The following is a 23,866-nucleotide window of genomic DNA, read 5'->3' on the forward strand; positions in this document are numbered from 1 at the left end:
CCAAGTGATAGATTGGCTGTGGGGGTCGAGGGAAAGGGGAAAACGACTTGGGTCTCAGGTTTTGACTGGGCTGTCCCAAAGCGCAATATATGAAAGCCTGATTTGGGACGCGCCGAGTTTGAGGAGCTCGTGGGCCGCTTATGGACACAGTCCATCTAGAGCAGGAACTGAGAGGCGGTCCCCTTCCTCTGGTCTTAAGAGACGCTGGGAGAAGGCACGCCCGGGAAGGGGAGGAGGTGCGCTCCCCTCCTTCTCGGGTCTGCAGAAAGGGCGTGGGGAACCGCGAGACAAAAGAACGCGCAGGCTCCGCCTTTGTCCTAGCGGCCCCTTTAAGAAGCGCGGCCCCAGTTCCTAGCCCGCCTTGTATGCAAATTTGCCGGCGAGGCGGGAGCGCGCGGCAGATACCCGGGACTGGGCTGCAGCGGTTAGTCCTCTCCCGGCCGCCGTCGCCTCCGACATATTGCCCGCAGGAGCTGCGGCGGCGAAACGGAGAGCGCCGGGGGGAGGAGATGGGTGAGCAGAAAGGGTCCGACTCGGCCCGGGAACGAACGGGCGCGGGGTTTAGGATGGACGATCTGTTAATCGCTCCCCCACGCGGACAGGATCCCGGCGAGGGAAGGGGGAGGGGATGCTGGGCGCAGAGGGACCCCGCCCCCGCCTGTCCCTTTGTGGGGTGGGGCCTCTGTTGTTGGGGCGGGACTTTTTTGGTGGGCGGGGCTTCTAAAGTGCAGAGGGCTTGTAGGGCTTAGGCTCAGGATGTAGTCACCAGGGCTAGAAGTGGGGGCGCGGGCTAAGGGCGGAAGCGAACCATCTGGCTGTAGGGGCTTTGTACTGGGGGCGGTGGGGCAGGAAAGAGGCCTTCCAGGCCGAGGGAGCCCATTCTGGAGCAGGGTTGCTGCAGAGAGCTTTTATCGGCTTGTGGGCGGGGTTTCAGGGCTGACAATTGTGTGTGGGCGGGGCTTCTGGGGCGAGTTGCTTAATGTGGGTGCAGAGCTGCTAAAGACAGAGTGGGTGTGGGCACAGCTTTTGGACTGGGGGTGCGTGTGTGGGATTTTCTAAGTCAGATATGATAGCGTATGAACAGAGTTTCTGGGCTGGTTGCTGGTTGAGGCAGAGCTCCTGGACAAGTACTTTTAAAGACAAGTGAAAATAGCGTCTGAGCTGAAGCGCTAGGGCAGGGTGTGTGTATGTATGTACTGCTGTGTTGCTGGGAAGAGACATGAGCCAGGCTGTAACTTGACTAGCACTGGGATGGTGCTTAGGAGCTTTGTGCAGGCCCTTTGTGCAGGATGGTGTCTGGATGCGTGGGCTGGACTGCTAAGCCTAGAGAAGTAGGTTGTGGGTCCAAGTTTTAGGTCTACAACTGCAGCCCACATTTTTGACCCTGTGCTCAGGCCCTGGGTCCCGATCATACCCAAATGCCCATAAAGCTGGATCTCAGATAAGGGCGGGGAAAAAGAAAGGGGGCATTATGATTAGCATGTATAGTGGGGGGGGGGGCAAGGGGAGGGCTGTGCAACACAGAGAAGACAAGTAGTGATTTTACAGCATCTTACTATGCTGATGGACAGTGACTGTGAAGGGGTATGTGGGGGGGACTTGATGAAGGGGGGAGCCTAGTAAACATAATGTTTTTCATGTAAAAAAAAAAAAAAAGAATACACCTAATTTTGGATTTAAAAAATACATATATTATCAAGAATGTGAAAAGATATCCTACAGGATAAGAGTAAATATTTGCAAATGGTTTGTCTGGTAAGGGTCCAGTATCGAGAATATATAAAGCTCAAGAACAAAAAGCAAACAATAAAAAATTTTTAAAAATAAAAAAAAAGCTGGATCTCAGGCCCTGATGGAAAACACTTCAAGGGTGCTCAGCATTGTATGTTTATAGAAATTTACAGTATCTGAATAATGCACACTAGCTAAGAACACGGGACCTAGCCCCTCAAACTACCTGTGACACAGTGTAAACTCAGTTTCCTAATCTGTGCAGCACCTGTCTTGCTGGGTTCATTCACTCATCAACATATATTTTCTGGTGAGGGTATACAACAGTGAAAAAGACAGATAAGGGTAATGATCTCATTGACCTTCTGTTCTAGTGGGAGAGACTAAGTACGTTGACACATGATTAAGATGAATTCCAAGAGTGAATTGTTGTGAAAAAATAGAAATAAGAGAGAGTTACAGGTGCAGTTACTTCAAAAATGGCAGCTAAGGAAGGACTCTCCAGACAGGATACAGCAAATTCAAGAGTTAATAACAAGCTTGGTTTGCTTAAGGAGAGAAAGGCCAGGATGATTGAAGCATGGGGCAAAGCAGAGAATGGTAGGAGAGGAGATGAGACTGAAGAGGTAGGCAGGGGTCAGATCATCGGTCTCTGTGATTAAATGATAAAATGAGACACCAGGCAACTGGTAGCTAGTATCATTGTTGTTATCCTTGATACATGCCTCCTGGCTTGAGGATCTACCTTTATGTTGAGCCCCACAGGAGGACGAAGAGGTCCCAACAGGACATCCTACTGTCGAAATCCGCTCTGTGAGCCAGTGTCCTCAGGGGGCTCTGGTGGGGGCCACACATCCAGTGCATCGGTCACCAGTGTCCGTTCCCGCACCAGGTAAACCACCCCTGCCTCATGCCTCTCACTGTGCTCACAGGGACAATATAGACAAAGCTCCCCCTGATCTGGGCTTCGTGATACCCCATATTGCAGATAGCAGTGTGGAGGGCACAAGCTGCACAGAGACCCAGAGGGTGCTCATTTGGACAAATGCAATGGGATGTAGTATAATAAGCTCAAAGTCCTGGATTCCAATTAGAATTCTGCTCCTGATATGCTGGTGGTTTGGACACTGTCTCCCTTGTTTGGGCCTCCTTTTCCTCATCCCTAAAATGAACCTAATAATTCCTCCCTGGGGAATATCGGAAAGCCTGAATATGATTAGAGATAGGAAAAGGCTCAGTTGGCATCCTTGTCGGAAAGGCAGAATTAGGAGGACTCCATCGTTGTCATGAGCTGCTTCTCTGATCCTGATACCCCACAAACCTGTGCCCCATAAGTTCTTCGTAGTGTTCTCAGGTCAGCTCCTGATGTTGTTCCCTCCCCACCCCCAGGAGCAGTTCTGGGACGGGCCTCTCCAGCCCCCCACTGGCCACCCAGACGGTCGTGCCCCTACAGCACTGCAAGATCCCTGAGCTGCCAGTCCAGGCCAGCGTTCTGTTTGAGTTGCAGCTCTTCTTCTGCCAGCTCATAGCCCTCTTCGTCCACTACATCAACATCTACAAGACAGTGTGGTGGTATCCACCCTCTCACCCGCCCTCCCATACCTCCCTGGTAGGTGCCCAGCTCAGACCAGCTCTGTGTGTGTGCATGGGTGTGTGCATGTGCATGGGTGTGTGAGACATTTGGTTTCAGTTTAACATAGCTTATCAAGCACCCTGTGTCCTTGGCTTCATGCTGGGCACGGGAGGTATAGAAGGAACAGGAAGCATGATTTCTGAACACTCAAATGTGCTCCATACCACACTAAGTGGCATAGAGGGTAGCAGAGATGAATCTGACACAGATTTTGTCTGAAGGAGTGCAGATTCTTAAATCCTATGGGGGAGAGATAGCCACAGGCATACATGAGTGTTTCAGGAACTGGAAAGATCTCTGTGCAGAAAAAGAGGTTCAGGGACAGGGGCATGGGTGATCAGAGCAAGAGGGCTCACACGCCACTCTCTTATCTCCAGGGACTGTCCCACTTCCCTCCTCTGGGTCCTGTTGTACTCCTCTAGGTAATTTCCTGGCCTGACTCAGCTGGAGGCCCATGAAGGTCAGAGAGTGGGGACAGTCTCTGTGGAAAGGACTGGGCAGGGGGAGGTGGGTATGAGAGAAGCCTGTATATGGGCAGAGACCCATGTGACCCCCAGTCTCTGCACCCTCACAGAATTTCCACCTGATTGACTTCAACTTGCTGATGGTGACCACCATTGTCCTGGGCCGCCGCTTCATTGGGTCCATCGTGAAGGAGGTAATTGGGTCCTAAAGGCTGGCTGGGGACTTTGGGACTCCCCTTTCCCCAAGGGGTGCCAAAGAGACACGCCCAGCCCTTCAACCCTGAGGCATTTCCTTTGGGCTCCGTTTGGACTTGGTTAAAGAACATTACGTGCTTCTCATCGCTTTTGGAGATTACTGTGTATCAAGGAAAAGGATTCACCTTTCCAGGTTCTGTCCAGCCTACTGCCCCACATTTCCCTAGGTGGGATCACAGGCCTTGCTGGGTGGGATTTGGGCACAGCCTCCATGGCCTCCATCCAAGGCTGCATCCTGTCCTATCTCACCCTGACCCAGGCTTCTCAGAGAGGAAAGGTCTCCCTTTTTCGCTCCATCCTGCTGTTCCTCACCCGCTTCACAGTTCTCACGGCAACAGGCTGGAGTCTGTGCCGCTCCCTCATCCATCTCTGCAGAACCTACTCCTTCCTGAACCTCCTGTTCCTCTGCTATCCGTGAGTACCCTCACTTCACCCCTCACTGCCTAGCACCTGGCTCCTGAGTGTGGCTGGGTCACCAGACCCCCATACCGGGAAGACTCACAAACAGGGCAGCAACAGTGTCTTCTCACAGTGTCTGACAACCTTTTCCTGAGACCAGGATTATTAGCCTTCTTTTGCAGAAGCAGAAATTAAGATGGCAGGCATAATTTACCCAAGGTAGCACCAAGGGGGAGGTCAGAATGGGACTCAGATTTGAGTGTATATCCCAGAGGAATGTTCCTGAGGGGGAGTGCATGGGCTTTGTCTCCCCATCTCTCCTTTCCTCCCTAGTTCTTTCTCTTTGTATATCTTAATGTTTATGTAATTTTCATGCCTCTCCCAGGTCAGTGTGCATGCAAGCATTGATGTGCATGTTTCTGTATGGTTATGTGTGAAGTGTCATTGTGTGTGTGTGTCTGCATGTGCATGTGTGTCTGTTTCTCTTTGTGTCTGTTTGCTCACTCCCTCTGTCTTAGAGAACTCAGATTGTTAGAGATGGAAATATAGTGACTGGGAGGAACCCAGGACTGCCCCTTTCTGGCCTAGAATGGGGGAGGCCTTTGGCAAGATGTCTACCCTGGCTGTTCTGGAGCAGGCTCTTGGCTGCCTGGACATTAACAGTCATTTCCCACCACCTGGGCTTTCTGGTTCATGAACTTCCTCAGACTGTTCCCTGGGAAGCTTCAGAGCTGGGCACTCTTCCCTTTCGACCTCTGCTTGACCAAGAGGGCACTGTCATGGGAGGAGCCCCATCACACCTGCTGCAGTTATAACTAGGTTTTCATTATGAAAGTGACACATGTATGTGTAAAAAATAAAAACCTTAAACTTTATAGAATCTTTGGACATAGAAAATGAGAGTCCCATATAATCTCAGTCCTCCAGAAAACCATTGTTTGTAGCATATCCTTCCAAATTTTTTCTGTGTAAATACACACATACATACTTTTTTTTAAAACAAAAAGGATTAATCTATGCATGATGTACAATTTATTACATTTTTCACATAATCATATGCCTTGAATAATTTTCCATGGTAATACAGATGGGTCTGCCTCATTTTTTAAATGGCCTCATAGTGTCCCACTGTGTATATTTTTCACAATTTGTTTATTTGTCTTCTGTTAATAGACTTTTGTGTTGTTCCTAGCCTTTCTCTGTTAGAAACACTGAGGCAGGGAACATTCTTTCGCATACATCTTTGCACACTTGTCCAGTAGGTCAGTACAACAAAGTCCCAAAAGTAGAATTACTGTACCAAAAGGTATGTCCCTTTGCATTTTTGATAGATATTAACAAACGGCCCTCCACTGGTTGTACTGGTTAGAACTGCCAACAGTCACCTTAATTTGACACTTCCAGTTCATACCTGGTGAGTCCATTCTCCTTGGATTTGGACATCACTTAGTATACATACTTTGCTATGTTTTTTATTTAATTTTTTAATTTTTATTAAATGTAAGACAATTATGTCATAAAAAATCAAATTCAGTAGTGCTAAAAAGCTTGTGAAAAACAGCCTCCAACCCCACCCTCCATGTTTTTAGTCCTACTTTTCAAAAGCAATTGTTTTTTTTATTGTGTTTTTTGAGTTACCCCCATAATTCTGGTTTCCTTATACCTTTGTTTATTCCTTTAAAAAACTTATTTATTTATTATATAGCTGGATAGTAGGTTTACATAGCTAAAATTCAAAGTATATTAAAGCATATAGAATGAAAAATCTCTCAGCTATCCAGTTTTTCTTCGAAGAGGTAACCATGAATGTTTCTGGTTTCTTGTATATCCTGGAAATAAATATTCTATGCATAAATGAGCATACCACCACATGCACACACATATATACATGAGCATGTACATTGATTCCCTGCAATGTCAGATGAAGATTCAGTTCACCTTTCCATCTGTACTGTTCCCAGTATTTGATAATTGGTAATATTTTCAGTTTCCTATTGGTTATTTTTTTCAATAATATGAGTATACCTGTGTTTTTTATTCCATCAACAGTAGTCTGCATCTTAATTCCTTTTATGTAAGATGGTAATATTAGGAACCCTACCCATCCACTTTTCTTCCCCTCTTTGTCCTCACTTCCTGGCAGCTGTACTCTTATATTGTCAAGACTGACATTTCCATTCTACTATATAACCACATTTAAGTCTTCTAGTCTTTGTCTAAGGCTAATTCTAAAAATTAAAAACCAATAAGTGTCCTTGATATTACTACAAGTATGAAAATGTCATTCACTACAGGGCTGAGTTGTGTGCATAGGTGACATTCCTTCTCTGTAGTTACCAAATTCTAGTCTTGGGCCTCTTAAAAATATAATGTTTCTAGTACCAAGGTCAAATGGTTTCTCTTTTCTTACATTCCATCAATTGCTTACAATCATGCCACATTTTAGTTTGCCTCATATTTAGATTGTAACTTTTCTTATACAGCTTTTTATTTTCCTTGGAGTTTCTAATTGCCTTTCTTTTTTCTTGTTGACAAAAGAATGATGGCCTTCAACATATCCTCAAGTTTATCCAGCCTCTCAATCATGCTACCTGTTGCCTGGAGTCCATTTCCCCCCCAAAGACATCCCTCCTGGAGCCCTCCATCCTCCTGCTCCAGTCTGGAGTGGTTGCTCTTTAGGCCTGCTGTACAGCTCTCAGCCTGGGACTTCCCTTCGCTACCCTCCCGGGTTGGCTCCACTGTTTCCTGGATCCCATGTCTTCCTCTTTCTTGGTTTTCTCCTTTATTTTGCTGGAGTACATTATCAGGTAATTTCCTTAATGGGTATGTGGGAGGTATATACATTCTGAGTCCTTGCATGTCTAAAATTGCCTTTATTCTGCACTCATACTTGATTGATGGTTGAGCTGAATGTAGATTTCTCAATTCAAATTCTTACTAATTTTGAAGATATTGTTCCATTCTCTCCAGCATTCAGTGTTTCTAATGAGAAGTCTGATGCCAGTTTGATTCCAATTACTTTGTAGTTGACTTGTTTTTTTCCTTTCTGAAAGCTTTTAGCAATACTCTATTTATCTTTTGATTATTTGAAATTTCCTAAGGATGTGTCTGGTGTGGAACTTTGTCATTCATCTTATCAGTATTCTAGGACTTTTTTAACCTGGAGATTTGGGGACTTCTTCAGGTCACAGAAATTTTCTTCTATTATTTCTTTGATAATACCTTCTCTTCCATGTTTTCTATTCTCTCTGGGACTTCTGTTCATCAGATGGTAGAACTCATAGATTGGTCCTTTGTTTCTCTTATATTTTCCCATATATTTTTTCATCTCTCTCCCTTTCTCCCTCTCCCACAACTGTCTCTGTCTTCCTCTCTCTGTCTCTGTCTCTGTCTCTCTGTCTTTCTGTCTTTTTACTTTGCCTTTAGGGAGATTTCCTCATTATCTTCCAGCTTTTTTTATTGATATTTTTTTCAGCAATCATGCTTTTCATCTCTAAGGCCTCTTCTTTCCTTTCTTATTTTTCTTTTCTCATAGTATTCTGTTCTTGTTTTAAAAATCTCTTAGTTCCCTCAATCTTGTCTTTTCACTGGGGTCAATTTTCTATTTCATGCTGTTAGTTTTCTAAGTGTAGTTGGTTTCTTTTGTTGGTTAAGAATGAAAGACTGAGTAGCTTGGAGAGCATTTTCTCTCCCTCTGCCATTGTGTACGTGAGTGGGAGGTATGGGAATTTTGGTATGTGGGCAGAGCACACTGACTAGCAGATTTTGCTTTAGGATGAGTGAAGGAGGTGCTAGTTTTCAGGCTGTGGGCACCCCTTAGGCTGGAAAGTGGGTAGGGGTTTTACTCTAGAATGTAAATTAGAGAATGTACATAAAGACCTCAATTCTCCTCAGTTTATTCAATTTCTTTAGAGAAGAATCCTTCAGAGAGGGTTATATGAGGTGTATAGGAGAACACAGAGGCTGACTCATAAATAAATACAGTTTTTTGTTTAATCCCATTTGTTCAACTCTACTTCTTACTTCTACCCTCTATCAGAAGTGCCTATTTCAGGCCAGAGTCTCTCTTGAGCAGATAGCTCCCAGTGAAGCCCTCTCATGGCATATTCTAGATCTACACCATCCAGTTTAGTAGCTTCTAGCTGCCTGTTGTTACTGAACATTTGAAATAGGCTAATTTGAACTGCAGTGTGCTGTAAGTATAAAATATACACCAGATTCTGAAGACTTAGTACAAAAAAAAGAAAGTAAGTAAAACATTCATAAATAATGATTATATGTTGAAATGATAATATTTTACATATGTCAGATTAAGTAACATGGACTATTAAAAATTAATTTCATCTTTCTTTAATGTGGCTCCTAGAAAATTTGAAATTATTTACGTGACTCTCATGTTTCAGTTGGACAGCACTGCTCTAGACAATGGCTTCCTTTCTCATGTGCCAACATGTTTTTCTGCTTTCTAAATTTATTAAAATACTTGTGTATTGATAACCTCCACTCCTATTTTTTTTTTTTTTTTGGTATTTTTAATCTACAATTACATGAGGAACATTATGTTTACTAGGTATTCTTTTTGCTGATAGAGATTTATTTTCTACTTCTACACTGTCACATCTTGGGTAGAGAGGATGAGAGGGAATCTGCTGTCTTGTATATGAAGTTGCTTCTAACTTGTGGCCTATCAGAGGAATCACTTACTGAATAATTTTCACTTACTGAATAATTTAATTGTATCTGCAGTGCTTCTCAGAGGCAAAGCAAGGGAGATTCTTAAGTTATATGCCCTTAAATTTGAGCCTGAATCCCTTATATGACCGTGTAGGTGTGTACCCACTCCTTCCCACAAGGTATCCTGAAGAGTGTTTTTGGAATCCCATTTCAACATTCATTCCTGTCCCCTAGAATCACTGGTCTCTTTCTTTTCTAAACAAAATTGTATTGATCTACTCTGGGCCAAGCACCATGCTGGAGCTTTGTTGTAAGGATTAACACAGAATGTTTATGGAAACACTAACATAATGCCTGGCTGAGCATAGAGAATCAATACGAGCCATGCAACTTAAGGCAAGTTAAGGAAACTGAGGCTCATAGGGGTTAAATGCCCTAAATACAGTGCTAATAAGTGGCAGAGCTGGACTTTTAATCCTGGCCCATTTGACTCCAAAAGTTAGGCTGTCCACCACAATTCTCTAAGTTACCTTACTTAACTTTACCCCAGGGAGGATGGTTACATCCCTGTTTTATAGACCAGAAAGCAGAACCCCAAAGAGGCTAATTGCTTGCTCTAGGACATACATGTATCCCTTTGTGGAACTCAGAAAAAAGGAAAAGAAAGTTACTGTTGATAAGAAAACGGCATTCTTATTGGCCCTAACTCATACAGGATCCCAGGGGCTCGTCTGGGGCTGTGTCTCAGGGCCTGGAGAAATTGAAAGGCCCCAAGCTATTAAAAAATAAAAAAGGAGTGCCTGTGAAGGGCACTATTATAACTGCATGTACTTCGCTTGACATTTACTCACTTCTTATAATCATCTACTCTTCTGGACCATGGGTCTTTCCAGTTTTCTCCTCAAACAATATCAGCCACACACTCAAAAACACCCCTGAAGTAATTATAATTGGTTCCAGCCCTCACCTAAGGGTGCTGCTCAGGGAAAAGGATTTATACTGTTCAAGGGCCCATTTTGGTGCCCGGCACATAATAGGCACACAATAAATATTGTTCTTGAACTGCCCTCCTCTGCAAGCCAATGAGCTCTCTCTAACGTATGCACCTATAACAACTTAGACCGCCTTTGTGGCACTGTGTACATTTAAATTAATTACTCATAATTTTTTCTTAGTATCTGTCTTAATCTTTGGTATCAGACAGTTCTGGGCTTGAATCCCAGCACTATTACTTCCTCATTAATTGTTTGACCTTTGGGAATCCACTTCACCTCACTGAGGCACAGCTTCCCCAGACGAAAAGGGCACAAAGTAACAGTACCTAATGCAGTACTCTTAGGATAAACAGAAAATAGTGCATGTAAAGCACATAGTACAGTGTACAGAATATAGGTTGTGCCCAATAAATGTGGGCTGTTAGGATTACTGCTAGTCAGCAATAGACTGTGAGGGCAGGGACTTCTTTCTTGCTTCCTGCTATATCCCCAATGCTTGGCATGAACTCCGTGCTAATACATATGTTGAATGACTGACCATTGGATGGGAAGATGGATAGAAGGATGGGTTGATGGGTTGATTCTCCCCTCGCAGCAGCTGGGGGAGCTTAGGCCCAGGGAGGAAAGAAGATTCCCTCAGTGACTGAGGGTTGGGATCCTGGCCCATGAGCGGGCCTACCCTCACCACTGTCTTCCCCAGCAGGTTTGGGATGTACATTCCGTTCCTGCAGCTGAACTGTGACCTGCGCAAAACAAACCTTTTCAGCCACATGGCCTCCATGGGTCCCCGGGAGGCAGTGAGTGGCCTGGTGCGGAGCCGGGACTACCTACTGACACTGCGGGAGACATGGAAGCAGCACACGCGGCAGCTGTATGGCCCAGATGCCATGCCCACACATGCCTGCTGCCTGTCGCCCAGCCTCATCCGCAGCGAGGTAGAGTTCCTCAAAATGGACTTCAACTGGCGCATGAAGGAAGTGCTGGTCAGCTCCATGCTGAGTGCCTATTATGTGGCCTTTGTGCCTGTCTGGTTCGTGAAGGTGCGTAGCTCGACCCAGGGAGGGAAGGGACCTGCCCAAGGCCTTACCCTGTTTTTGATAAGATTCCTATCTGTTCTCTTGGCACTAGAGTGATGGCTGCCTCCATTTTAGAGTGGAGAAAGCAAGGCTTACAGAAAGGAAATGGCCTGTACAGTCACCCAGCCAATGAGGAAGACATGGCACCGTTGTTCATAATACTTGATAACAAAAAGCGGTGACACTGTGGCTGTTATGGCATAGGCATGTCACAATGTCATTACATAGGAAAGCCAGGATTCATCCAGATTAAGTGACTCCAAAAGCCTGTGGTCTCTCAAGCTTGTATGACCTTTTTTTTTTTATTAAATTTTTATTAAGGTATTATTCATATACACTCTTATGAAGGTTTCACATGAAAAAACAATGACTTGTATGGGCTTCTGCGAAGGTAACCTCCCCAGCTGACAGTAGGCTGGAAACATTTCTCCAAGGATAGACTGTCCTAAATGATTTGAGCTGTGAGGATTTCATGTCCGTTGAGCAGCTACAACATGCTAGAGCTTTCACGACTATTACAATCCTCCTAAAGCCTCTCAGCAGTGGTTGAGTTACTCTTACCTCATTAAACAGATGAGGAAGCTAGAACACAGAGGAAGTGAAATGACTTGCCCAAGGTCACCTAGTTAATAAGCAGCAGGGCCAAAATTTGAACTCATGTCTATTGGACTCCAGAGCCCATGCCCTGATTCAGAGGGGTGGGCAGTGGGAGCAACTTTTCTTTGTAGAAAGCTGAATAGGGGTCCAGAATCTAAGCCCATGGTTAAGGCTGCTTTGTTAGGTGTTTCATCCTTAGTTTCAGGATTCCCTGAGGCCTCTTCAGGGCAGAGAGAACCAAGGAATGGGGAGGGGGTGAGGCCATTAGGGGCATCCCAGGTCTTACCTACCTCCTGCTGCCCCCAGAACACACATTACTATGACAAGCGCTGGTCCTGCGAGCTCTTCCTGCTGGTGTCCATCAGCACCTCAGTGATCCTCATGCAGCATCTGCTGCCTGCCAACTACTGTGACCTACTGCACAAGGCAGCTGCCCATCTGGGCTGCTGGCAGAAGGTGGACCCAGCGCTGTGCTCCAACGTGCTGCAGCACCCGTGAGTCACTCCCCTTCTCTGTCCAACCCCAGCCCCCCTGGTCTGCATCTGGAGTCACTGGCCTCCACTTACCAGCTCACTCATTCAGTCAGCAAATGGCTATTGAGCATATCTTGTATGCTAGGCCTTGTGGCCAGAGTTGAGTATGGCAGGGCCCAAGATGGACATGTTCCCTGTGCATTGGTGACTTGCAGTGTGCTGGAGGTGGGAGGAGGGTAGACTAAATTCATAGACTCATTGACTTTCTCATTCACTGACTGCTATTTATTCACTTATTGACGGATTTGCTCATGCATTCATTCATCACTTCACTCCTTCTATCATGCTTACTCAGTCAATCTTTAGGTCCTCTGCTCTCTCGGCAGACATTTACTGCTACCTAATCTGTACCAGGCCTGGTGCTGTGTATTGGATAGAGGAGCTTGGACTTTGACCTATAGGCAGAGGGAGCTATGGAGTGTTTTGAATAGTGGAGGGAACCATTCCACAGTGTGCCTTAGAAACTTCAGTCTGGTAACAGGATATGGTGCTGTGTTAGCAAATGCGGAACCCTGGAAGGGAAGAAGAGCCATGGGGAGGAAATGACTAAGAAAAGATTCTTGAGGAGTTCACAGACTGCCGAGGTGGTTAGGATGAGTGGAGTGGAAGAGGCAGCTACAGGATGGCATTGCATGCAGAGCAGAGGCAGAAGTTACCCTGCCCAGGAACGCTAAAGTTCTGGGCTGTCCTCCCCTCAGCCTGGCTCATCCTTCATGGTGCCTAGCATTTCTACAGCCTTTCCTCACTGTACTTTTCACCCAGGTTATACTAATCTTCCTACCTGTATTCCTGCATTAGACTGGAAGCACCTCAAGGCTGGGACCACCTCTGAATCACATCCAAGTCTTGGGCCCAGCACAAGGCCTGGCAGAAAAGAGGCCCCTAGGACAGGTTTGCAGAGGTAGGCCCACCAAGAAGCACAGGTGCAAAGGGAGGCCATGGAGGCCAAACCTTCTGGTGTTGGCCCTCCATACTAGTCAGGGTCCCTTTCAGGCTCTGTCCAGGTGGTCCAGGAGAGAGGATGGGCATTGCCAAATAGGCCAAAACAGGGCTTGGCTTAGCCTCAAGCTATGAGGGAAGGAAGGAGTGGAAAGATGAAACATAGCTGCATTTGAGGATAAGCCTTTCCATAGCTCACTATGGTCCACAGATAAAATCCAGGCTCCTTCACATGCTTCCCAGCTGATGAACTGGGTCCTGCCAGCCTTTTCACCCTCATCTCTTTCCATACCCTGACTCATGCTCTGCTCTAGCCAGACCACACCTCTTCGAATCCTCAAGTTGTGTATGCACTTTTATATCCAGGCTTTTGCACATGATGCATGTTTTGCCTGGAGGGCCCTTTTTAAGTTTATTTTCCTGATTGATTCCTATTCATCCTTTAGCATTTGGCTTCCCCCACAAACACTTTCCTTACCATCCAAGATGGGTTCTGTACCCTTTGCCTATGCTCCCACAACCCCATAATACCATGATCATTGCACCTAACACTTTCTACTGTGTTTGTTTTAGTTACTTGCCTGTCAATCCAGGACCAAATCTCCTGGAGATTAGGGTCCTTCCCTGTCAAGCATGCAGCCATCTACTCACTCCTCACAGCTCCCTGGCTTATAACAGATCCACAGCAAATGTTTCATGTTTTTTGTTTTTGTTTTTGTTTTTGCTTTTTTTATTAAGGTATTATTGATATACACTCTTATGAAGGTTTCACATGAAAAACAGTGTAGTTACTACATCCACCCATATTATCGAGTTTCCCACCCCCATATGCCATTGCAGTCACTGTCCATCAGTGTAGTAAGATGCCACAGAATCCCTATTTGCCTTCTCTGTGCTACACTGTCTTCCCCGTGATCCCTCCCACACGATGTGTGCCAATCATAATACCCTCAGTCCCCTTCTCCCTCCCCACCCTTCCCCTTTGGTAACCACTAGTCCCTTCTTGAAGTCTGAGTCTGCTGCTGTTTTGTTCCTTCAGTTTTGCTTCATTGTTACACTCCGCATATGAGGGAAATCATTTGGTACTTGTCTTTCTCGCCTGGCTTATTTCACTGAGCATAATATCCTCTAGCTCCATCCATGTTGTTGCAAGTGGTAGGATTTGTTTCTTTCTTATGGCTGAATAGTATTCCATTGTGTATATGTACCACATCTTCTTTATCCATTCATCTACTGATGGACACTTAGGTTGCTTCCATTTCTTGGCTATTGTCAATAGTGCCGCAATAAACATAGGGGTACATAGGTCTTTTTGAATCTGAGAACTTGTATTCTTTAGGTAAATTCGTAGAAGTGGAATTCCCAGGTCAAATGGTATTTCTATTTTTACTTTTCTGAGAAATCTCCATATTACTTTCCACAATAGTTTAACTAGCTTACATTCCCACCAGCAGTTTAGGAGGATTCCCTTTTCTCTGCCACCTCACCAGCATTTGTTGTTCCTAGTCTTTTTGATGTTGGCCGTCCTAACTGGTGTGAGGTGATACCTCATTGTGGTTTTTATTTGCATTTCCCTGATAATTAGTGATGTGGAGCATCTTTTCATGTGCCTGTTGGCCATCTGAGTATCTTCTTTGGAAAAGTGTCTGTTCATATCCTCCGCCCATTTTTTAATCAGGTTATTTACTTTTTGGTTGTTGAGGCATGTGAGTTCTTTATATATTTTGGATGTTAGCCCCTTGTCAGATATGTTGTTTACAAATATATTCTACCATACTATAGGATGCCTTTTTGTTCTGTTGATGGTGTCCTTTACCATACAGAAGCTTTTTAGTTTAATGTAGTCCCATGTGTTCATTTTTGCTTTTGTTTCCCTTTCTCAAGGAGATGCATTCAGGAAAAAGTTGCTCATTTGTATATTCAGGAAATTTTTTGCCTATGTTGCCTTCTAAGAGTTTTATGGTTTCATGACTTACATTAAGGTCTTCCATCCATTTCGAGTTTACTTTTGTGTATGGGGTTAGACAGTAATCCAATTTCATTCTCTTGCATGTAGCTGTCCAGTTTTGCCAACACCAGTTGTTAAAGAGGCTGTCATTTCCCCACTGTATGTCTGTTGCTCCTTTATCATATATTAATTGACCATATTTGCTGGGGTTTATATCAGGTCTCTCTAGTCTGTTCCATTCATTTATGGGTCTGTTCTTGTGCCAGTACCAAATTGTCTTGATTACTGTGGCTTTGTAGTAGAGCTTGAAGTCAGGGAGCATAATCCCCCCAGCTTTATTCGTCCTTCTCAGGATTGGTTTGGCTATTAGGGGTCTTGTGTGTTTCCATATGAATTTTAGAACAATTTGCTCTTGTTCATTGAAGAATGCGTTGATATTTTAATCGGGATTGAATTGAATCTGTAGATTGCTTTAGGCAGGATGGCCATTTTGACAATATTAATTTTTCCAATCCATGAGCACAGGATGTGTTTTCATTTATTGGTGTTTTCTTTAATTTCTCTCATGAGTGTCTTGTAGTTTTCAGAATATAGGTCTTTCACTTCCTTCGTTAGGTTTATTCCTGGATATTTTATTCTTTCTGATGCAGTTGTGAATGGAATTGGTTTCCTGATTTCTCTTTCTGCTTGTTCATCTTTAGTGTATAGGAATGCAACAGATTTCTATGTATTAATTTTGTATCCTGCAACTTTCCTGAATTCAGATATTAGATCTAGTAGTTTTGGAGTGGATTCTGTAAACAGTGACAGTTTAACTTCTTTACCAATCTGGATGCCTTTTATTTATTTGTGTTGCCAAGGTGAGGACCTCCAGAACTATGTTGAATAAAAGTGGAAAGAGTGGGCATCCTTGTCTTGTTCCCAGTCTTAAAGGAAAGGCTTTCAGCTCCTCGCTGTTAAGTATGATGTTGCCTGTGAGTTTGTCATATATGGCCTTTATTATGTTGAGGTACTTGCCCTCTGTACCCATTTCGTTGAGAGTTTTAATCATGAATGGATGTTGAATTTTGTTGAATGCTTTTGGGCATCTGGAGATGATCATGTGGTTTTGTCCTTCTTTTTGTTGATGTGGTGGATGATGTTGATGGATTCTCTAATGTTGTACCATCCTTGCATCCCTGGAATAAATCCTACTTGATCATGATGGATGATCTTTTTGATGTATTTTTGAATTCGGTTTGCTAATATTTTGTTGAGTATTTTTGCATCTTTGTTCATCAGGGATATTGGTCTGTAATTTTCTTTTTTTGTGGTGTCTTTGCCTGGTTTTGTTATTAGAGTGATGCTGGTCTCATAGAATGAGTCTGGAAGTATTCCCTCTTCTTCTACTCTTTGGAAAACATTAAGTAGAATGGGTATTAGGTCTTCACTAAGTGTTTGATAAAATTCAGCAATCAAGCCATCTGGTCCAGGCGTTTTGTTCTTAGGTAGTTTTTTTACTACCAATTCGATTTCTTTGCTGGTAATTGGTCTATTCAGATTTTTTGTTTCTTTCTGGGTCAGCCTTGGAAAGTTGTTTTTTTCTAGAAAGTTGTTCATATCTTCTAGGTTATCCAGTTTGTTACCATGTAATTTTTCATAGCACTCTCTACTAATTCTTTGTATTTCTGTGGTGTCCGTAGTGATTTTTCTCTTCTCATTTCTGATTCTGTTTATGTGTGTAGACTCTTTTTTTTTCTTGATATGTCTGACTAGGGGTTTATCTATTTTGTTTAGTTTCTCAAAGAACCAGCTCCTGCTTTCATTGATTCTTTCTATTGTTTTATACTCAATTTTATTTATTTATGCTCTAATCTTTATTATGTCCCTCCTTCTACTGACTTTGGGCCTCATTTGTTCTTCTTTTTCTGGTTTCGCTAATTGTGAGTTTAGACTGTTCATATGGGATTGTTCTTCTTTCCTGAGGTAGACCTGTATTGCAATATCCTTCCCTCTTAGCATGGCCTTCACTGTATCCCACAGGTTTTGCAGTGTTGAATTATTGTTGTTATTTGTCTCCATATATTGCTTGATCTCTGTTTTTATTTTGTCATTGATCCATTGGTTATTTAGAAGCATATTGTTAAGCCTCCATGTGTTTGTGCGATTGTTCATTTTCTTTGCGTAATTTATTTCTAGTTTCATACCTTTGTGGTCTGAGTAACTGGTTGGTACAATTTCAATCTTTTTTAATTTACTGAGGCTCTTTTTGTGGCCTAGTATATGATCTATTCTTGAAAATGTTCCATGTGCACTTGAGAAGAATGTGTATTCTGCTGCTTTTGGGTGTACAGTTCTGTAGATGTCTGTTAGGTCCATCTGTTCTAATGTGTTGCTCAGTGCTTCTTTCTCCTTACTTATTTTCTGTCTGTTTGATCTGTCCTTTGGAGTAAGTGGTGTGTTGAAGTCTCCTAGAATGAATACATTGCATTCTATTTCCCCTTTTAATTCAGTTAGTATTTGTTTCACATATGTAGGTGGTCCTGTGTTGGGTGCATATATTTTTATAATGGTTATATCTTCTTGTTGGATTGACCCCTTTATCATTATGTAATGTCCTTCTTTGTCTCTTTTGACTTTCTTTGTTTTGAAGTCTGTTTTGTCTGATACAAGTACTGCAACTCCTGCTTTTTTCTATTAATTGCATGAAATATCTTTTTCCATCCGTTCACTTTTAGTCTGTGTATGTGTTTAGGTTTGAAGTGAGTCTCTTGTAGGCAGCATATAGATGGGTCTTGTTTTTTTATCCATTCAGTGACTCTGTGTCTTTTGTTTGGTACATTCAGAGCATTTTCATTTAGGGTGATTATTGGTAGGTATGTACTTATTGCCATTGCAGGCTTTAGATTCGTGGTTATCAAAGGTTCAAGGGTAACTTCCTTTATATCTAAGAGTCTAACAACTCACTTATTCTGCTATTATAAACACAATCTAAAGGCTCTTTTTTTTTTCATCCTTTTTCTTCCTCCTCCATTCTTTATATATTAACTATCATATTCTGTACTCTTTATCTATCCCTTGACTGACTTTGAGGGTAGTTGATTTAATTTTGCATTTGCTAACTAATTAATTGTTCTACTTCTTTACTGTGGTTTGATTACCTCTGGTGACAGCTATTTAGCCTTAGGAACACTTCCATTTATAGCTGTCCCTCAAAGATACACTGTAGAGATGGTCTGTGGGAGGCAAATTCTCTCAGCTTTTGCTTATCTGGAAATTGTTTAATCCCTCCTTCAAATTTAAATGATAATCTTACTGGATAAAGTAATCTTGGTTCAAGGCCCTTCTGTTTCATTGCATTAACTACATCATACCATTCCCTTCTGGCCTGTAAGGTTTCTGCTGAGAAGTCTGATAATGGCCTGATGGTTTTTCCTTTGTATGTGATCTTTTTTCTCTCTCTGGCTGCTTTTAATAGTCTGTCCTTATCCTTGATCTTTGCCATTTTAATTACTATATGTCTTAGTGTTGTCTTCCTTGGGTCCCTTGTGTTGGGAGATCTGTGCAACTTCATGGCCTGAGAGACTATCTGCTTCTCCAGATTGGGGAAGTTTTCAGCCATTACCTCCTCAAAGACACTTTCTATCCCTTTTTCTCTCTCTTCTTCTTCTGGTTCCCCTATAATACAAATATTGTTCTGTTTGGATTGATCACACAGTTCTCTCAATATTCTTTCATTCCTAGAGATCCTTTTTCCTCTCTGTGCCTCAGCTTCTTTGTATTCCTCTTCTCTAATTTCTATTTCATTTATCGTCTCCTCCACCGTATCTAGTCTGCTTTTAAATCCCTCCATTGTATTCCGTAATGATTGGATCTCCATCCTGAATTCGTTCCTGAGTTCTTGAATATTTTCCTGTACCTCCATGAGCATGTTTATGATTTTTATTTTGAAATTTCTTTCAGGGAGATTGATGAGTTCAGTTTCACTTGACTCTTTTTCTGGTGTTTGTGGGCTTTTGGTTTGAACCAGGTTCTTCTGACATTTCATATTTTATGTGGCACCCTCTCATGCCCAGAAGCTCTACTCTTCTGGTGCTTCTCAGACCTTGGAGCGATGTTGGGGGTCTCAGGGGAGTAGTGCTGGTGCCTGGGGGGAGGAAAGAGCTGTTTCCTGCTTCCTGGCTGCTATGCCTGTCTCCACAGCCAGAACCAGTGGGCTGAACACACAGGTGTAAGACTCTATGCTTTGTGTTTGTAGCTGCTGTAGGTGGGGCTTCCCTCTGGCTTGGCCTGACACCAGGGCAGGAGCTGCCCGTTTGTGAGCTAGATGCAAGCTGGCCAGAAGGAAGGTGCAGTAGGCTGCATATCACTGAAGGGGGCCTCGGAGCTGCATAGCCAGCCAGGGGGATGGAGTTCCTGAAGCTACTGAAAGTTCCCAACCTGCTGGGCAGAGTGCACCCAGACAATTTTGTCTACCTGTCCTTTCTCCTGAGCAGTAAACTCTGTGCAATCCTTGCCCCTTTAGCAGCCCTCTTGCTGTTTGGAAGTCTCTTAGACTGCCCGCCTTTCTTTTGTCCCAGAGCAGGTGGATATGGATCCCTGTTTTCCACAAGTGGCTGGAATCTCACTCTCTCCAGGTATTCCGCTTGTCTTAGCTTTCCAACCCCACTAATCACCAGAGCACTATGCAATGTAGGTTTGTGCTCCCAGAGCAGATCTCCAGGGCTAGGTGTTCAGCAGTTCCAGGCCTCCACTCCCTCCCCGCTCATTTCTCTTCCTCCTGCTGGTGAGCTAGGGTGAGGGAAGGACTTGGTTCCCACCAGATCACAGCTTTGGTACGTTACCCTGTTCTGTGAGGTCTGTTCTTTTCTCCAGGTGTAAGCAGTCTGGTGCAGCTTTCTTTCCTGTTCCTCTTTCAGGATTAGTTGTATTAATTATATTTTCGTATTATATGTGGTTTTGGGAGTAGGCCTGTGTCTCACCTGTAACGCTGCCATCTTTAATCCTCCAAATGTTTCATGTATTTGTGTATAGTCTTTTCTAAAGGTAAAATTTACATACAGTGAAATGCACAGATCTTAAAGTGTGCAATTCTTTGAGTTTGGATAAACATATATACACCCATGTAACCCACCCCCCCATCAAGATACAGAACATTTCCAGTCCCTCAGAAAATGTCCTCATGGCCCTTCCCAGTGACCCTCCCTACCTAGACAAGTACCTTTCAACTTACTTTTACTATTAGTTAGTTTTGCCTGTTCTCCATCTTCACGTAAAAGAAATCTTGGGCCTGGCTTCTTTCTTTTTGTTTTTTCTTTCTTAATTGAAATATAGGTGTACACAATATTGGTTTCATTTGTACAACAGTGATTCAAAAATCATATATATCACAAAAATTTCATCATGATAGGTGTAGTTACCATCTGCCAACATGCAAAGATACTACAAGTTGTTGACTTTATTCCCTGTGCCAGGTCCAGCTTCTTTCATTCAGCATATTATGTGTGAGGTTCATCCATGTTGTGCATAACACAATAACTGTTTTTAAATGAATGAATCAAGAGGGCAGGAGCATCTTGGGTGGTCTCACAGAACATTGGAAGAAAATTCACTGGTCCCACCACCTCATTCACATGCTCTCTGGGGCCTCTCCATGTCAGCTTTGTGGCATTGTCCAAGGACACAGAGATGAATTGGACACCATCTCTTCCCCTGTGGATTCCCAGACTAGTGAGGGATACAAAGAAATAAGTGACAAAACATTGACAACAGTAGGTCAGTAGCAGGAGATTCAGGGAGCATTTAAAAGATACTGAACTCTATGAGGAGTTTGAGAAAGACTTTCTGGAGGTTTCCACGTTTTAAAAAATGACAGGGAGCTTACAAGAAGGATAAGGCGTCAGGAATGGCAGCCTTAACTGGAGGGAGCAACTCGTGCAGAGATGTGACGGAGAGAGGTGTGCTGGAGGAACCAGAAGCAGCTCTGAATGACCTGAGCATGAGCTACATGGCAGGAGTCATAGAAGACTACGAAGGGCCTCAGATCCACACCAAATCCTTGGAGACTTGACGCCATAGCCACTGGAAAGCTTTCAGAGAGTTTTGAGCACCGAATAGTCAGGCTCAGCTTGGAATTTTAAAAAGATCACTCAGGTCTGATTGGAGGATAGGAGTGAGACCAGATGAGGAAAATGCACTCAGAAAGGGAAAAGAATTTTCTTAATCCCACAGACATTAATGCCACCTTAGACCTGACCCCTAGTGCAGTGAATTTCTCATGATTCTTGCCCCATTTTACAGAGGAGGCAGCTGAGACCCAGAAAATGAAAGTCACTGTGTCTAAGCAATAGAAATGGGAGTAGAGCCCTGGTGGTCACCCCAAGCCCCATCTTCTGGCACCCCCTTTTGTGGATGAGGTGGGCATAAAGGGCACTGTTGGCCTGTGCCTCCAGGTGGACTGAAGAATGCATGTGGCCACAGGGCGTGCTGGTGAAGCACAGCAAGAATGTCTACAAAGCAGTGGGCCACTACAATGTGGCTGTCCCCTCTGATGTCTCCCACTTCCGGTTCCACGTGAGTCTCCTTGCTTTGGGAAGGAGGGTGGGGCCTGATCCAGAGGGCAAGGGGATCTGCAGGGCAAGAAGGTGATGTCATAGCAAGAGAAAGCTCTTCTCAGTATTTACCAAATCCAGAGGAAGATCATGCACACATGGAGCACAAGGATAGTCATATAACTGATTACTCCATACCTGCAGCTCACTTGGTAGCAGATCTTTGAAAACATTAGGTAGAGGCAGGAAAGATGACACAGTAATAGAAGGGTTTCTTATTGGTGTAAATAGTAACCATTACCATTCTTTATTGTGTACCAAGCCCAGGGGTAAGAACTTCCCATGCACCCACATATTCTGTCTTCACCAGAGCCTTGGGTATAAGAGAAATGCCAGGGAGATCCCCTTTTTCATATACTCAAATTGACTTAGGGCATTTAACTTGTTCAAGGGCACCTTATTGGAAACTTGAGAACCTATGGTAATGACTCATAGACACATTGTGGAAAAGACTACTCAAAATCATCAAGGCTAGAGGTCTCTATTTTGTTTATTCATTTCTATCAAAATCCTTTTTTTTAACATAGTCATAGACTAAAGCCCATTACAGAAGCCCTCATGGCACTGCTCTGTTTGAAAGGTTTGGAACCCCCTTCCCTTCCCACTCTCCAGTGCTATAGCCCCTGAAAGACCTCCTCAGAAAGAACCTGGAGCACTAAGGAGCACAGTTTGAGTAATCATTCATCTGGGTGGTCTTTACATTTCGCAGTAGAGAAACCTGAGGCCCAGACAGGGAAGGGACTGGCCTGAGATCCTGCAGCCTGTCAGGGGCAGAGCAGGGCATCCTGGTTTCTTGGATTCTCATGTCCTGCCACTTCTCCCATCCTGTAAGCAGCTCTTCAGGTTTAGGTATCTTGGCCTCTGCAGAATTGTGATCCCTGAACATTGATCACTCTTTTGAACTGATCAGAAAATTTTTCTTGAGTCTTGTACTCTACCTTGCTCTATAAACACCAGGCAAAAAAAGTAAGGTGTCGCTAGGTCCCCTGGAAGCTTCTGGCCTAGCTGGGGATGCTACACATAAAGTAATGGGTGACTCAGGCTGTGGAGTCTGTAATAACTTTCCATTACTAGGTCATAAGATTCTAATTTGTTCAGGCCTGACAGTACCTAGGAGGATCACATATAAAAAGGTGTCGATTTGAAACCAGAAAAAGGTTGAGAGCACAAGCAAGACCTCTCAAGAAAAGCTTCCTGGAAGAGATAGAAGTTGAACAGGATCTTAACAGGAAAGCAGTAGTCTTGACAGAAGGACACCACAAGCAATGGCAGAGTCCACGCCAAACCCTATGAAGTCTTCCTCCACACCAAAGTCTGCCTGGGGCCCCAAGAGCTTGTCCCCTTCACTGGCCTACCTAGAACCTCCCCACCCCAAAGGGCAGGTTTCTGGAGCATACTTTCCAGCCCCTGCCTACTCTTCCCTGGACAGTTCTTTTTCAGCAAACCCCTGCGGATCCTCAACATCCTGCTGCTGCTGGAGGGCGCCGTCATTGTCTACCAGCTGTACTCCTTAATGTCCTCTGAAAAGTGGCACCAGACCATCTCACTGGCGCTCATCCTCTTCAGCAACTACTACGCCTTCTTCAAGCTACTGCGGGACCGCCTGGTGTTGGGCAAGGCCTACTCGTATTCAGCCAGCCCCCAGAGGGACCTGGACCACCGGTTCTCCTGAGCCCCAGAGCAACCTCAGGGACATCATCCTCCAGCCAGGGGCTCCCTGGGAAGGGGCTGTTGGGGAGGGTTGGGAGAGGTTAAAAAAAAAAAAATACCCACCAGAGCTTTGTATTTTTGTTACACACTGTTTCTTTCTTTGATAATTGATGTGATTATGAGGGGAAAAAATTCCTATTTTTGTACTCCCAATAAGCCTGTGTCCTGTAGTTCTTTCTCCTCTTGCCTGTCAGGCAGAGAGCAGAGGTGGGATTCTGAGCCAGGAAGACCCACTTGTGGCTCCTGGGGCCCCTGTTGGCTCTGCCTTCTCCCATAGAGAGAAGATAAGGCCCTAGAGGCCATGGTAGCAGTGATAGCTGCT

The 23,866-nt window shown here is 44.1% G+C and overlaps 1 protein-coding gene across 4 annotated transcripts; it reads left to right on the forward strand.

The window, feature by feature from the left end:
- Positions 1–402: 402 nt before the first annotated feature.
- Positions 403–23,694, forward strand: TMEM39B (transmembrane protein 39B). Of its 4 annotated transcripts, XM_036885276.2 has the most exons (9): positions 403–513; positions 2,497–2,623; positions 3,121–3,340; positions 3,939–4,022; positions 4,343–4,497; positions 10,855–11,191; positions 12,131–12,318; positions 21,676–21,796; positions 23,264–23,694. In XM_036885276.2, exons 1-9 carry the CDS (start codon positions 510–512, stop codon positions 23,504–23,506), a joined length of 1,479 nt encoding a protein of 492 aa, XP_036741171.2. In that variant the 5' UTR covers positions 403–509; the 3' UTR covers positions 23,507–23,694. The 4 variants fall into 4 exon arrangements, with proteins under 4 accessions (XP_036741171.2, XP_036741172.1, XP_057355923.1 ...); XM_036885277.2 differs by lacking the exons at positions 403–513; positions 2,497–2,623 and adding an exon at positions 3,742–3,824 and having other exon boundaries at positions 3,203–3,340; XM_057499940.1 differs by lacking the exons at positions 403–513; positions 2,497–2,623; positions 4,343–4,497 and having other exon boundaries at positions 3,312–3,340.
- The last annotated feature ends 172 nt before the right edge of the window (positions 23,695–23,866 follow it).

The sequence above is a fragment of the Manis pentadactyla genome, chromosome 4 (genome assembly GCF_030020395.1).
Source record: "Manis pentadactyla isolate mManPen7 chromosome 4, mManPen7.hap1, whole genome shotgun sequence".
Lineage (NCBI taxonomy): Eukaryota > Metazoa > Chordata > Mammalia > Pholidota > Manidae > Manis > Manis pentadactyla.

What these genes read in the sequence shown, in the direction of transcription:
- TMEM39B (XM_036885276.2), top strand. An exon ending in CGCCCTCCCATACCTCCCTG is followed by an intron (nt 3,341 to 3,938) that starts GTAGGTGCCCAG and finishes GCACCCTCACAG; the next exon opens with AATTTCCACCTGATTGACTT. An exon ending in TTGGGTCCATCGTGAAGGAG is followed by an intron (nt 4,023 to 4,342) that starts GTAATTGGGTCC and finishes ACCCTGACCCAG; the next exon opens with GCTTCTCAGAGAGGAAAGGT.